The sequence below is a fragment of the Rattus norvegicus genome, chromosome 1 (assembly GCF_021556685.1).
Source record: "Rattus norvegicus strain SHRSP/BbbUtx chromosome 1, alternate assembly SHRSP_T2T, whole genome shotgun sequence".
NCBI classification, from domain to species: domain Eukaryota; kingdom Metazoa; phylum Chordata; class Mammalia; order Rodentia; family Muridae; genus Rattus; species Rattus norvegicus.
This window is the reverse complement of record NC_141534.1, coordinates 256433205-256449573: the sequence shown is the minus strand read 5'-3', so window position 1 is coordinate 256449573 and position 16369 is coordinate 256433205. Positions and strand designations below refer to the sequence as shown.

Sequence of the window (16369 nt, the reverse complement as noted above, 5' to 3'; positions counted from 1 at the left end):
AAGTTCCTTCCAAGTCCCTAGGGAGCCTCAACTGACCTTAATAATGTAAAGAAAAAGGGTGGGTGTGTGTGTGTCGGGGGGAGGTATATGTTTACAGGAATTGTCAATAGTTGCTGTGGGTGGGGAGCTCATAAGGCCATGCTACTCCCTGAGGAGCTATTAGCAGTGAATGGTTATTGGGTAGCATTTTCTTCACTGGTGTAAGCCAATGGTAATTGCCCATGTTCCTGTAAATGACCCCTCACCCATGCTCATATAAGCAGCTCTAATTAAACTAATTGTACAGGCACACACACGTGCATGTGCACGCACGCACACACACACACACACACACATACACACTGAGAGAGAGAGAGAGAGAGAGAGAGAGAGAGAGAGAGAGAGGGAGGGAGAGAGGGAGGGAGAGAGAGAGAGAGAGAGAGAGAGAGATGAAATTAGAATTAGAAGGGGGACTGATTAGGAAGAATGAGGTAATAAAGCTATAGGTAAAAAGAGAAGGTAATGGGGATGTCATCAGCATATTATACACGTATATAAAAATGTCAATGAAGTACTGTAGAGAGAACATCTTTTGTATTGTACAGATGCCTCGCCTGTCAATTAAAAACCCAGTGGCCTATGACTTGGCAGGAAATAGAGGTATGACATTGAGAGGAGAAAAAAATTCTTGGAGAGAAGGAGACAGGGAGAGGAGCCCAAAAAGAAGCGAAGAGACAGACACATGGACACATTATACCTGCCATGCACAGGTAACCAGCCATGTGAGAAATGTAGGTTAAAGTATATAGGTATCTTTAGTTATGATCTAGTAAGAGTAGAACCTAGCTCTATGGAAAAGGTATTTGCAAATTTAATCTGAGTCTTACATCTGGGAGCTTGGGCTGGGAGGTAGAACCTGGACTTAATTTCAACAAAGTACATTATCTATAAATTGACATATGCTAATAAAAAGAAAACAAAGGGTTAATATGTTGGGGACCGGCTCTAATGCTTTGTCTTAATTTGGCTCCCCAAACCATATGGGAATCTATGTGTCCAGATGCATAGATTGTCTCCAATTGGTTTTCGATTGATCAATAAAGGGCCAGTGGCCAGGCTAGGCAGGGTGACAAAGGACTTTTAGAATTCATGGACAAGAAACACAGAGAAGGAAGAATGGATCCTGCCATGAGAGGGGCGTAGGATGAACCAAGGCTGGACCACTCCGCAAAGAGCAAGAGGATGAAATGGCTGAAGTGTAGGTGCAAAGGGAAAGCGGCCCCATGGAAGTGCGGCCCAGAAGAAAACAGGACAGCAAAGACAAAATAGAGACTTAGAAAGTGTTAACTTAGGAATACAGGAGGGGAGTGTGTGCTAGCTGCAGGGAGGTTTGGAAGCGCCCAGTCATTGAGCTAGTAAGGTATATCAAAAATAATGATGTGCGTGTGTGTCTTCCATGAATCCAGAGCTCTTAGGTGGGTGGAGAGCCGCATGCACACTCACCAGGAGCATAGAGTGGGCCCCTAACTATTTACAGCTACACTAATAGGGTGGCTTAGCGGGTAAAGGTACTGGCTGCCAAGGCTGAGTTCCTTCTCCAAGGCCCACAATGGTGGGAGGGAGGATGGATTCCCGCAGGGTATCCACATGAGCACTCTCATTCGTGAAGGCATGTTCACACACACACACGCTCACAAGCACAAAAAAAAAACCATATTAAAAGAGGAAGAATAAAGATTAATTTTTTGCTACCTACATGGTCTTAGGGTCTGTCTCTGGAGGAGTTAATTGTTAATAATGAAGATTCTGTTATTGTCTTCTGAGACATGATCTCTCTACATTGCCCTAGCTATCCTGGATCTTGCTCTATAGACTAGGCTGGCCTTGAACTCACAGACTTCTGCCTGCCTCTTCTTCTCAAATGCTGGGATTAAAGACATGTGCCACCAGGCCTAATCTAGGATAGATTATTAAGAAGGGACAAACACTAGATTCATTCTCTCCATGCTCCCCAATTAGCTCCAAGGTATTCTAGGTAGGATACACACTCACCCCAGCCATAGGCGTCTGAAGGACTCTCACGATTTTTCCTATTCTCTTTTTTAAATAGGGAGATTTCAAATGAGAGTAATGAATCACAGTGACCCCAGCTTAAGTAAAACATATGTGATCTTAACTTATTCCCAGCCAGCTGTAAACCCACAACTTTCTGAAACTCTCACGAACAAGACTATGAACTCCGTTTACAGTAAAAAAAAAAAAATGTCCTACTTTTCTTGGGGCTTAATACAGTAAGGGTGCCTTTCTTTAACCCTTGACTTGGCTTTGTGTTTTAAAGTTCATCTATACATAACTGTCCAATGCTCCTCAGACAGTACTCTATGATCTCATTTAGTAAAAGGAAAAAAAAAAGATAAGTCTTGTAAAAATTCTTTGAACAGTGAAATCCCAGAAGCTACTAAACTTGTATATGGGCTATGGTTAAGACATTTAAAAGCAGACTCTCTTGAGAAGCCCTCGCTTATCTTATGTCAGATATACACTGTCCTCTTCTCTCTCTCTCTCTCTCTCTCTCTCTCTCTCTCTCTCTCTCTCTCTCTCTCTCTCTCTGAGCTAAATAAATATTGGAACAATTTTTTTTTGTGAGACAGCTTCTGCCACAAGTCTCACTATAGAACTCACTATATAGACTAGACTGGCCTTATGAAGATCTGCCTGACTTTGTCTCCCAGGTGCTGGGATGACAGATGTGCATCACCGTGTCTAGCATTAAAACTTTTTCTTTCTTTCTTTTTTTTTTTTGGTTCTTTTTTTCGGAGCTGGGGACCGAACCCAGGGCCTTGTGCTTCCTAGGTAAGCGCTCTACCACTGAGCTAAATCCCCAGCCCCAAAACTTTTTCTTAACAAGCTCTGACTCACCTGGGGATGGTGGCGCACGCCCTTAGTCCCAGCACTTGAGAGGCAGAGGCAGGCGGAACTTTATGAGAGAGAAGCCGACCTTGTCTAACACAGAGAGATCCTGTCTCAAAATAAGTAAATATTAAACTAAAATAAAGATAATCCCCAACCCTGCTTCACATAGACTCATTTTGAAATCCTTTTCTGCCACGAAGTTGGAAATTCTTGCTTCCCCTGAGTAGGGGTCTCTCTTAAAAAAATCTCTCAGGCTGCTATAAATTGACAATGTGGAACTGCACACCTGACCCTCAGGGTGATGAAAATGGTGTACAGTTTCAATTGATGGGCCAGTCATGGTAGCAGTGTGCTTGCTCCCAGCCCTCAGGAGACTGATGTAGGAGGATCATGGGTTCAGGTCAACCTTAGTGTCATATCTAGAGCCTATCTCCAAACACACAAATGAGTGACTTTTGAACTATTTATGTCTAGATATTTCTATTTAATATTTTCAGATCATTGTTGCTATCCCAGAACTGACATGAGGTCTTGGCTTGCTACACTGCACAGATGTGAGCTTCAGCTTCTAAGTTTTTCCCTGGTGCTGGGTCCCAGGCAAGTTCTCCACATTGCAGATGTTGCATTTGTGCAATTATCTCTCAGACATATCCTTTACTTAGGTAGGGAGGAGTTGCTGGCTAAGTGGGTCAAGGAGATCTCAGAACCGAATTGTAGGTTGACAGTTGACTTGCTTTGACCATGTAGGAGCATTTAGGACACATGTCAGTTAAAATTAATTCTATTTCAGGCAAAAGATACATGGAACAGAGGTGCTCTTGCAATGAAGGGATACTGTAAAAGTCTGACAAGACCAAATTCCAAGGCGTTTCTACCTTAGAGTCTTAGCTCTGAGAGACTCAAGATTCACGTAAAAAAGGAATCTTTTCATTTCTAAGAAATGCGTTTTCCAGCTCCCAGTTACTCTTTTATATATCTCAATATATAGACACTGGAACCTGTAAATACCAGCAAAGGTGGCTTATTGTAAGCCAGGACATGGGTTTGCAGCCCTGGGGAAGAAAGACTCAAATTAGGTCAGCCAGGGTACCTGTCAATGTTCAGAAGTTTCTGGAAAAGTGTTAAACAAAAGTTCTTTTGCCTCTTCTTAAGAATCCTTTACAGGGCTGCAGAGAAGGGTCAGTGGGGGAAAAGCACCTACTGAGGGAGTTCGAGGTCCTGAGAAAGCACTTTAAAAAGCCACCAACAGTAGCAGAAGTGTCTGCATTCCCTGCACTTGTACAGGGAGGGAGGTGGAGACAGGAAGTTCCCAGAAGCTTGAGGGTCAGCAAGGCATACGAAGTGGAAAATCAGACTCTGTTTCAAAACAACAGTAACAGCAAACCCATAAAAGGCAGAAGATAAGGACCAACACCTGAGGGTTTCCTCTGACCTACATGTTCTGTAATATGTGCATGCTAACACACACACACACGCACGCACACACACACACACACACACACACACACACCAGCTACATTGGAAACCAGTTCTTTAAGATAAGTCTTTTCGGCATCTAGTTGATGAGTTCAAACAGGCTTCTGAACTTCCAGTAGGTTCAACTGTTCACTCCTTCATAAAAATTCATTATATTTTATGACCCCTTTCTCTCTCTCTCTCTCTCTCTCTCTCTCTCTCTCTCTCTCTCTCTCTCTCTCTCTCTCTCCTTCTTTCCTTCTTTCTGTTTTTCAGGACAAGTTTTCTGTTTGTAGCTCTGGCTGGCCTGGGACTCACTCTGTAGACCAGGCTGGCCTCAAACTCACAGAGATCTGCCTGCCTCTGCCTCCTGATAGCTGGGATTAAACGCATGCATCACAACCACCACCTACCTGGCTCTTCCTTTCCCTTTTTTAAAATTCTGCATCCATTTGGGTTTCTCGTGACCCACCTAAGGAACACATATACACTTAAATCTCCTCCCAGTCAGGACTTTCTTAGAGAGTGTCCCTCTTGATAGGCTAACCACAAAGGGCTGGTGGGCATAGCTTTTCTCCAGAGACAAAACTGGAGACCAGGCTGCAGCAAATGGTGCGTCAAGTGTGTTTTTAAGGTTTTCTTTTACATTCTATCTGCTTCTTTCTTGCCAAATCCAGGGTTTGACGGTTGCTCAATAGGAGCCTTTATCTTAGAATGCAACGCCCCCCAATTAGATCTGTAAGTCTGTTGCAGTTTTTTTCTTTTTGACAAGCTTAGGAAACACAGGCTGGGGGTTGGAAACAGGACTCTGCCAATGGAGCATGTGGGCAGGGTTCAGGTCTCCAGAACTCATGTAAGTTCTGTTGGGCATGGCGACTGACCTGCACATCTGCTGGCTGGCAAAACTGGCCTGCAAAGCTGGCCACATTAGAGGCTTCTGGCTTGATTGAGAAAATCTGCCTCAGTGAATCAGAGGAATCATTTCGATGGGGCAGTTAAAGGCGTTTGATGATTTTGTAGAGCAACCAGGGTCAGTTCCCAGCACCTCCGTGGAGGCTGACAACCATCGATAAGTCTAGTTCCAGAACACTTGATGCCCTGTTCTGGCCTATCTGGGTACATGCAGGAAAACCATCTATACGTACAAAAGTGTAAGTAAATCTTAAGAATGATCATCAGTGACTCCCAACATCAACCATGGGTCTCTACACTCATATCTACACACATCAGTTACACCCCCCACACACATATGCCTATAAACATGTAGACACGCATTCACACACATGCACAATACAAACACACCCGAAAAAGGAAAAAGAAGAAAATGTGGGAGGATCAAGTTTGCAGACTAGAGTTCCACATCCTCCAACAGTGGACAGTGGCATGGTTTTTAAAGGAATTCTTGAGTCTTCCACACCAGATAGTTTACTAGAGGCTCAGTCTGGGCTTGCACACACCGATCCACTACACAGAAGCTCACCTCTTCTTGCAACAAGTGGCCTGGCATACTGGTTCTTGGATGCTGAGATCTTCTTCCAAGGACTTAAAATTGTGGCCTTTGGGACTGCAGGGCAGAGGACTGCAGCAGATCCTGATCTGCAAAACAAGTTAGGTGTTGCCACAAAGCCCTCCCCTGTGCCTTCCACTGACGGTGGTTGTCCAAATTTGCCCTCGGTGTATGTGTGTCCTCTCCCCAAAGCAGCAGCTCTGGCTGGCACTGCGTGACTGACTTCTCTTTCCTCATGAACCTTTTATATACTGCCAGCATTGGACCAGGTATGCAGAGCTGGCTGGCCTAACTCCAGCCCTGGGTTGAGGCTAGTGTGGGGGAGGCCAGGAGGCAATACAATCAGGTGGAGACTAAGCCAGAGTGATGGGATGTCTCAGACGACATCACCCCAATGGCCCCAGGGCTGTTCTTTACCATGGCAAAATGCCAGTGATGCTTTGTCAACTCTGGCCTTGTCGTTAGGCAAGGAGAGTTTGGCGCCACCTCAGTCGACTGCTGTCATTGGTTGAATGCAATCTGCTGGTCTCTCTTGAGTCACATTCTTGTTCTTCCTCCCCTTCTGATTTTTAGTAGCCTCTTGGCCTCCACCCATCATTACCCTATGACTCAGGGGGCATATCAGGAATTCTTTTCTGGAAGAGGGGGAGCTTATAGTCCAATAGTTAGGGTTTGGTCCAAGCCTAGGGTGATTCCACACACACCACAAACACTGGGGTTCCCATAGTACAAGTGGAAACAGAAAACCAAGGTGCTACCCATGACCTGTGATTCTGCCTTGCCTTCCCATTCCTCTCAGCCTTTGGGAAGGGGCTCCAACCCCAGGCCATGAGGCAAAGGTGTGGGTGGAACCTGCCTCCCCTCTTACCCTACTGCTGTCCAGAAGTCACATGTCAGTGGACAAAACAGTCTTCACTGTCTACGAACTCCAGGGCTAGGAGCTCTGGCAACATTGTCAGATAAACATATTGATGTGTGTGTGTGTGTGTGTGTGTGTGTGTGTGTGTGTGTGTGTGAGAGAGAGAGAGAGAGAGAGAGAGAGAGAGAGAGACCTCCATTTGGCCACTAGGAATGCACTACAGGAGACCACCTCCACCAGTAGCCATCAAGCAATCCCATTCCTGTGCCCACACTTCCAAGACACGCTAGTGAGTTTCTCCTGCCTCAACAGGAAAGAAGCTTTGTTTGTTGGTGTTGGGACTTGAACACTGGGTGTTGTACAGGTCAAGCAAACAGTTTATCACTGAGCCCCAACCCCAGACCTCAGTTGGAATTTGGGTAGGGAGCTTAGACAGATGTTTTAACCCATAATAGTCTAAAGGACCAGTGTGGACTAGAAATAAGACAGAAAGCAGATACAGAATGGTTTGTGCATACTGGGTCTCTGGCAGGTGGGTACTCCCGGGATCTATTGTCTTGAGGAGGAAAGGGAGATGTGGAGAGGTCAGAAAGCTTGCCCATGGTTGTACCAGACACTTGTGGGGAAACTGAGTCAGCGCAGAAATGTAAAGTTCTGGAAGTTGCAGTCTAGATCAAAAGCTCCAGAACTCTTGTTAATGTTATAGTGGTATTCACACATAGGATATAATCTTTAAAAAGTTTTAAACTTGTTTATTTTATGTTATGTGTGTGAGTGTTTTGCCTGCATATATACATGCACACCATATGTGAGCTTGGTGTCTGAGGAGGTCAGGAGAGGGCATCCAATCCCCTGGAACTGGACACAGATGGCTGTGAGCTGCCTGCCACACCGGGGCTGGGAACTGAACTCCTGTCTTCTTCAAGGGCAACCAATGCTTTAAACTGCTGAGTGATCTTTCTAGCCCAGTAGGACACAGTCTTACGTATTTTCGTGAGCTCAACAGTGTAACACAGTTTTATAGAAGGAAACAAAGAAAAGAGAAGAAATACTAGACTGAGCTCCTACTTCTGAAACTTGCTGAGATGAGATGGCTGCTTAACCAAGGGCAATTTACTGTGTGCTTCAATTGCACCACCTCTAGGAAGGCAGTGCTACTTTGTTTTGTAAGGTTGTTCTATGTAGCAGGTTGGTACAATCACACAGTGAATGCCAATTCTTACTACATTTTCATGCAGACTCCTTTACTTAGGCCTTCAGATTACTACGTGGTTTCACCTGGAATGTCTTTCCCAGACTTGAATTTCCTTTCTGCTTAGCAGAATCTAGGTCATCAAGTTCTGCTCTTGGCAATTCCTCTTCCCTTTTTTTTTCTTTTCTTTTCTTTTCTTTTCTCCTTTCCTTCCCTCTTCTTCCCCCATTTCTGTCTTGCTCTCTCTGCTGTTTTGATTTCTTTGTTTTTGGGAAAAGATCTTATCATCTAACCCAAGCCCAGGATGGCCTTTGATGCACAGTCATCCTAATTCAGCCTTTCCAGCCCCAGGATTAGAGGTGTGTAGCACTTCCACACCCAGCTTTCTCACCAGTCTCTACCCTTAATCTTAGCCACAGGCTCTATGTGGAGGGAAAGATCTGTGGGGCGGCTGAGACAGGGACAAAGGTCTCAGGACAGGACCAATGGTGTGCTGGCCCCTCTTCCCAGGGACCAGGCTACTTTCTCCCTCCTGTGTAGATCTGCAGGAGGTTTTCCCCATCTTGCAGAACCAGCCTGTGTTGTATGCAAATTTTCCATGTCTACAGACACAGCCTGACACAGGCCCTGGGCCTCCAATGACCTCCTCTTATTGGCTTCCTATAGTAGTTCCAAGAGCCCAGGAGGTATCGGACGGTCATAGAATCCTGAAGCAGTATCCCCCATTCTCCCTTGGATGCAAGAAACACGTTCTGGTCACTGCTCTCCCATAGGGGTCCAATCTTGTCCCCCCTCCTCACTCTCTCCCCCTTCCTGCTTTCTCTCCATGTATTTGGAGGCCACAGGAGCAGGGGCAACCAGCCCTCTGTCCCTAACTTCCTTCACCCTCTAGGAACCTCATTATTCTGTTGTCATCCTTGCTTTGCACTGACTCAGAGAAGGCCACAGAGAGTAGCTGGCCCTGACCTGACCTGGTCCTCCCCCTCCTTTTGAGTATGCGCTCAGGTGCATTCCCAGCTGGGAGTCTCTACTTCTCCATCTCCTGCTTTTGCGCCATGGTAACCACCTGCCTGTGGATCAGATGCCAAGTGAGATTCTCATGTGCGCAGCAGAAAGCCAATGCTCTTCTTCACATGGGGCAAACTAAACCAAGTTCCCTGCTACCTCTGTGAGCTCACAGATTTCTATTTGTTTTTGTTTTTGAGGCAGGCTGTCCTGGAACTCACTTTGTAGACCAGGCTGGCCTTGAACTCAGAAATCTGCCTGCCTCTGCCTCCCGCTGGAATTACAGGTGTGGTTTGGCTTTTTTTTTTTTTTTTTTTTTTTTAACACGGTCTCATGTATCCCAGGCTGAATCTGAAGTCTCTATGTAGCTGAGGCTGATCTTGAACTCCCAATTCTCCTGTTTCCACTCCCTAAGTACTGGCATTGCAGGCACATGGCACCACACCCAGTCTGACCACACATATTTCTAAGGCAAAGCCCCAAAGCGAACTGTACACGCCAGCACATGATGGCACAGAACACAATGGTAATGTATTAATGGGGACGCAGGAGAGGGGCTGTCTCAGTGCAACTCCCGGACTCACGCAGGACAAGGGAACAGGCTTGAGGTGAAGTAATGGGGCAGCATTTTAAAATGTCTTCCTGTGTGTACTGGGCTGGGAGGTCTGAGAGTCTGCGCGTGGTTAGCTACACGTTAGCTTTTTGCAAATATCAGATAAGTCCCTGACTTTGGGAATGCCACCGAAGGTTCCAGAGAAGGACATGTAGATAAACTAAAAGTTATAAACTGAAAGCTTGAAGTGTATTCATTAGGCCTCACTTCTCTTGGTCTTGCCACCCAACCCTGTCCCATGGCCCCACTCCAGGAGGCAGACACCTTGGAAATTGGTTCTGGCAAACTGCAGTCAGAGGTCTTCTACCCTGACCTCTGACTCCGTTTGCCTTCTTATCTCTTCCTGCTCGTGAGGAGAAGGGAAAACCCACCATGCCCTCAGCTTTGCCTTCAGCACCCAAAGTACACAAGGTTGAAACCTGGTGCATGTCCAGGCTTCACAGCTTCCTTGCTTTGCTCCCTGGTCTGGAAAATTCCCCTTCGAAGTTCAGGGTTAACTGACTCTGGATTTGCAACACTCTCTGGTCCAGATGCGATCATGGGGTCCCAGCTTCTCCATTTCCTCCGTAAAAGCTGCAGAGGGTTGGTCGCACTTACTCCATTTTAGCTGAGGACCCGCACTTGGAGTGGAGCTAAGCCCAGGACCCATGCTCAGCGGGACCCTCAATGCCACTGCCCTCAGGAGACTCCCAGAAGCCCAGAGTGAACTTGGCACCCTAACTGTGGCCACCCTGCGACAAGCCGGGCAGCTAGTATCTCATTTCCAACCACTCTGCTTACATCATTTTGTTTCCCACAGGCAAATATTAATACCCACATATTACTTATCTGTGGTATCAGCCTCCAGATCCTCTGGGCTACCTGGCAAGCTATGGCTGACTTCTCACCTACTAGGCCTTGCTCAGGTGTCCCAGCTAGGGTTACCATTGCTGTGATGAAACACTATGACTAAACTGACTTGGGAGGAAACAGTTGATGTGGCTTGTGCCTCCACATCAAAATCTGAAGGAAGCCAAGACAGGAACTCAAGCAGGGCAGGAACCTGTAGGCAGGAGATGGTTTTGCTCCGCATGGCTTGCTCAGCCTGCTTCCTTATAGAACCCAGGACCACCAGCAGGGATAGCTCAACCCTCCCCCATAGATCCCTAATTAAGAAAGCGCCCTCCAGGTTGGATTTCGGCCAAATCTCCTGAAGGCATTTTCCCAATTGAGGATCTTATCTCTCAAATGACTCTAGCTGTGTCGGTTGACCGGCTAGTAACCTCATGGTTGACTCAGGGTAGAGCGACATGAGAAACTGGGTATCCACAAAGGGCATTGACCTGATGTTGTTCAATCCGGTTCCTGCCAGGGCAGACTGGTGTCTGGGCCTGGGTTGGAGGTGCTGAGGCTGACAGGCATCCACAGTTGAGGACTATAAGCAAGAAGGTATCAAAAGCAGATGAAGGAAGAGTTAGAGTGGACCTGGTGAGTGCGGCTGGGTGTTCAGAAAAAGGCGAGGGTGGGAGGGGCCTCTGTTTAGATTCCTGGGGGATGGAGGGGCTGATAGTGGGGCATGAACTGTCCTCTCAGAGGTGGGCAGGCATGGTATCTGGTAGACACTTCAAGAACAGAGGCTGCGTCTTATCTGAGAGCTTGAAGGGCACAAGGAGGAGACAAATATCACAGATCTTCAACTACAGGGAGAAGGAGGGCTACTGTCCAAGATTGTTTACCTGGAGCAATGTTCTCCTTGATAGCTCTTAGCTCAGAAGCAGGGAGGGGAGCAAGAGCAATCCCCAGGGATACAGGGCTTGTTTGGTGGTCTATCTCTTTTAAAAGAATTGTTGCTGTTGTTGTATGTGTATGGGTGTTTTGCCCGCATGTATGTCTGTGCACCCTGTGCATGCATGGTGCCATCAGAGACCAAAAGTGGGCTTTGGAACTGGAGTTGTAGATGGTTGTGAGTTACCAAGTGGGTGTAATGAATTAAACATGGCTGCTCTCACCGTACTTAAGCACTGAACCCAGCACCCCTGATGCTCTGTTTTGAGTCCCTGAAGGCCCCACCAAACCTTTTTAAGGTTACACCGAAGCCATTCGCTAACTTTCTGTCCCTCTGTCTCCCTCACTCAGGGACAGACATGAGCATGAGGACTGATACACATGCTCGCAACATACGCTCGTACACTTGCACAGTGAACTCAGCCTCCTCCTGCTTTCTCACAGGGCCATCTTGACTAAAAGGCCCATGATCCCCAGGTATCTTTATCTGGCAACAAAAACTTACACCGTGCGAGTTAGTTGAGATAATATGTCATAACACGGTCCGGTCACCCTGCACCTCTGAAGCACTGGGAGCCGCCATCCTTCTCAATGTGGGTCTTAGTGCACACCTTAGTGTGTCGGACGGAGTCTGGTGAACCCAGAAAGTTCTGGAGAAGTTTTTCAAGGTGGCCATGGCAAGAAACTGGATCATGCTGGTGGCAAACATGGATGGCCCATCCTACCAGCTCCACGGTAGGATAGCATCAGACCAAATTTTCATGCCAATGGAGCAAAGTGACCAACTTACTGAGGGGATTAGTGGGCTTCCTGACCAAGTGTTGACTTTGGTACGGATGGGGCACGTGGCCTGACTGTAGTCCCCTCAAGAGCTCTCTCATCCAACAGCTTTCGAATGCTTCCAGCTTATAGGCATCGCCCTATGGAACTGTGTATGCTGCCAGTTCTCCATGTCTCTCAGAGATGATGTCAACACAGTCCTGGCTGACAGTGTCCTCCTTAAAATGAGCTGTGGGAGTGAGTTGCTCAGGGCTGGATGTTACCAGAAAATGTGAAGTCTGCCCTGTGCTTTAAGAATACAGCTTATAGGGTTGGGGATTTAGCTCAGTGGTAGAGCGCTTGCCTAGCAAGTGCAAGGGCCTGGGTTCGGTCCCCAGCTCCGGAAAAAAAAAAAAAAGAATACAGCTTATAGGGCTGGAGAAATGGCCCAATGGTTAAGACACTGACTGCTCTTCCAGAGGTCCTGAGTTCCATTCCCAGCAACCACATGGTGGCTCACAACCATCTGTAATGGGATCTGATGCCCTCTTCTGGTGTCTTTGAAGACAGCTACACTGTACTCATATAAAATAAATAAATCTTTCAAAAAAAAAAAAAAGAATACAGCTTATAAAACCTTAGAAAGTTTGGAAGCCTAGCCCTGAGATAGCCCTCTAGACCGGATGGGGGGGCATTTCCTTAACACCCTGCAGACAGTAAGCTAGACTCAATAGCTTCTTGCTTCGAGACACACCACTGGTGAGTGAGAGAGCCGGTGTTAGTTTACACCCAGGGGTTTTGCTCAAACTCCCTTTCAAGAGTCACAGGCAGCCTGAGCCTGAGTTTCCCCCTCCATATTGATTGCCCCTTTTAACAGGAAGATTCAAGAACTCATGGGGCTTGAGAACTTGAAGAAATATCAAACCGAAAATCATCATGAGATTTTTATTTGATTCGTGACTTCTCCTGGGATTTCTCAACCCGCGCTGCATAGCCCGCCCCATAGGGCGGTAGAGTCTGACCCACATGTGAGGAAAAGGACTCGGCACTGAGCAGGAAAAGCAACTGGATGGGTTCCAGGAGGGGTGACCATGAATAAAGCAGTGGGTCGTGGTCTGGAGCTCTGTCATATGAGGAGACTTGTCACACGAGGAATGTCCCCAAGTCCACTCAGACCCCTGCTGGTCTCAGGCCTCCTCAGGAATTCAGGATCGCCCGAGGGAATGGCAAACCATCTCACAGTCCTATCTCTGCTTCTCGGGACCACGCTGTTGTCACCCCGTTCCTGACCCTTGTCAGGAGTCCTTGTGCAATTGCTTAAAAGGCTGTTGGCTCCCTCCTTGCTCAGCTGATACAATGCAAGATGCTCCCCCCTGGCCCAGCTTCTCACCCTTTTCTCCAAGGGAAACTGGCACCTCGGTGCATCTCACTGCCTGGAACATCAGAGAGAAGGACACTTGTCCCTCTAGGGACAAGCCCTCAGATGCAGGTCATGAAGGGAGTCACTCTTCTCCAGTGTCCAGGCCTTGGACAGGAAATTCATATCACAGGTTGAGGGCCACGACAGCTACCTTTTCTTCTCTGTCTTAGATCTTAGGAAACTTGGTTTAATCAGGGGGTGGAGCCTAGACCTTGTTGATCTCTCCCTCTGGGAATACACAAGGCCTGAGATTTCTTCCAGGCTGGCGTGCGTTGCTCACCTTGAAGGTAGGCTTCAAGCCATCGTGGCTAAAGTAACTGTAAGCTAAGATGCTCGGTTAGAAGAGTCCCCTGCTGCAGGGCATGTAGAATGACTACCCACTTTACCGCAGGAGCTCTCTTCTGAGTCACAGCTCTTGCTTACCTGGGCAGTGAGTGAGCAAAGGCCAGAGCTGGGCACAGACAGGGCTGTGATCAGAGGTCCATGCCAAGTCTCCATTCAGGAAACTGAGCAAGAGGGGTTGCAGGCAGTCCCAGAAGCTCTCATACTCAGTTCACGCTGAAGCTTACAGTGCTAAGTCAAGTCCCAGGAAAAGACGAACAGATCATCTGTGACAGAGAGATGTCACCTCACCCTTGCCCGAGGCTCTGAGATTTGTCCTACCAAACTGTTGACCTAAACCAAGTCCCACATTCTCAAGATGTCCATCTCTAAGAATGGGCGTCATCATTAAGCCATGGAGCCAAACATCAGGAAAATAAAGCCAGCCTGGAATTCTGTACTCTTTTTTCTTGTCACTGTCATCCGCAGAGACTCTGTCTCTTAAGATCTGATACTGTGCTTCCCTTCACCTATATCTTTCACTGAACTATAAGGGGGTGCACTGGGGAGTCTCCTTCTCCAGTCACCAGGGGACACTGAAGGAGGCACACTGAGAAGCACTACCGACTGAACTGTCAAGGAGCACCTCCCCCCACTGCCCATCCCTGGCCTTGGTTCTCACCCTAACCCATGGTAGTTCTTTCAAGCCTTTTTAAAAAAAGTGGTATGAGCTCACGCCCACCACAGAGCACTGAAGCCCTTTCTTCTCCTAGCCCCTTCCCCCACACCCCAACCCTTGTCCCCTTTCCCTGTTCTTTGACCAACTCAATAGTTGGAAGTTTGGACAGCCCAATCCAGGTTCCATCTGGCCCTAGCACTCCCTCTGTCTCCTTTCCCCCTCCTTCTAGTGTGTCTACATAACATCCTCAGGCCCCTTTCTCATCTCACTTTAATTTCCAATTCCAGTTCCCTTTTAGTTCCTTTCCTTTTGTGGAGAGAGAGAGAGAGAGAGAGAGAGAGAGAGAGAGAGAGAGAGAGATATCTGAATGGAATGATGACCATCAGTGTCCTTCCTGCTCCCTCTCCTGTGTGAGCTCAGCTCAGCTCCCCCACCCAGACAGGAGGCAGAGGCTAAAGGAGAGCAGCTGCTCTTAGACACCACTCCCTGGGCTCTCTGCTTCCAGTGTCAGTGCGGGTCGTTGTCCCCGTGTCTCCTGTGAGAGTGGGCACCTGTGGTGGCAGGTTTCCACCTCTGGTCCCCATGAATATTATGGAGAATTCCAAGGAGCAGGAGCTGCAAACACTGGGGAGCAGAGTCTGGGACAATCCTGCCTACAGCAGCCCTCCTTCCCCGAATGGGACCCCGATGATCTGCACCGTCTCCAGTGTGGCTCTCCCTGAGACTCAACCTAAAAAGCCAGAAGTCAGACGCCAGGAGAAGACACCAAGAGTCCCTGTGTCCGGCTGCTGTCTCCTCATCTGTCGTGGCATCAGAGGTACGGGACACGAGGAGAGGTTTTCCTGGGGTGTTAGAGTCAGAAAACCTTAGGTTTGAGAGGGGGACAAAAGTGACCCAAAAGAAGAAATCTTGGTGCCTATGATTTGTCAGTGTTAGAGTTGCTTGCCCCAGGACAGAGGTCCGGCTCTGGGACTGCCAGAAAGGTCACTTAGCACAGACATTACCTGGGGACCCAGACAGAGTATAGAGAGAATGATACGTGGAACACTGAGGTGAGGGGGCTCTAGACCACTCCACCTGAACAGATACCCACCCCATTCACAGCCTCACTCTGACCCAGTATCCTCACCCCCTCTCCCACAGGGACTTGGTAGGAGGTCAGGCAGGGTGTGGGTGCTGTAGTCAGGTCCCGGGGCACACTGGATGGGTAAGGAAGGACCAGTGGGGATGGGGTAGGGACTAGGGACAGGGAGGAGTGGATCACTAAAAGGATGTGCTGTTGGGAACTCTGGACTTCCTTCTATGCCTGTAGGGCTGTGGGGGACAACGCTGACTGAGAACACAGCCGAGAACAGAGAGCTTTATGTCAAGACTACCCTGAGGGAGCTTGTGGTGTACATCGTGTTCCTCGTGGACGTCTGTCTGTGTGAGTAGCCACTGTCCTGTGAGCATCTGCCTGTGAGAGGCACAAGCGTGTGAAACGTATGTACCTCCCAGGTGGTATTCATCCAAGTGGATCCTGGGAATTTTGTGTATATACCAATATACAACTCTTGTGACTTCTCACACTGAGTTCAAAGGAGGAAACGCAGTGGGTAGAAATATTGTTCATAAAAGGAGATTCCTCTCAAATTACTACGTAACCTGATTTTCAAATTCAAGTGCCTACTATTGAGCCAGCAGCCAGTGTTGTGTTGACAGGTGGAAATGTTTGTTTAACCCTTTGTAAAGGATAGAGGGTCCCCCTTTCTCTTTAGTGGGTTTTGTGTGATGGGTTATCATGTGACCCATCACACAAAAATGATCCATGTTTCTAAGGGCCAGGAAGAAAACGATTCAGGCTTTAGAGAGTTCCCGAGAAAAGGGTTGGGGTTCAATAGTGTGGCCAACTCCACACAAGCAG

The 16369-nt window shown here is 47.7% G+C and overlaps 2 protein-coding genes across 2 annotated transcripts in view; one reads left to right on the top strand and one right to left on the bottom strand.

Moving 5' to 3' along the window:
• Positions 1 to 6074, bottom strand: part of Scd3 (stearoyl-coenzyme A desaturase 3) — a 35558-nt gene extending 29484 nt beyond the window's left edge. Inside the window, 1 exon segment of the mRNA NM_001432549.1 lies at positions 5828 to 6074. Within this exon segment, the coding sequence (NP_001419478.1) occupies positions 5828 to 5854 (27 nt within the window). The 5' untranslated portion in view covers positions 5855 to 6074.
• An 8800-nt stretch (positions 6075 to 14874) lies between these two features.
• Positions 14875 to 16369, top strand: part of Pkd2l1 (polycystin 2 like 1, transient receptor potential cation channel) — a 37353-nt gene continuing 35858 nt past the window's right edge. Inside the window, 2 exon segments of the mRNA NM_001415836.1 lie at positions 14875 to 15283; positions 15779 to 15892. Of these exon segments, the coding sequence (NP_001402765.1) occupies positions 15049 to 15283; positions 15779 to 15892 (349 nt within the window). The 5' untranslated portion in view covers positions 14875 to 15048.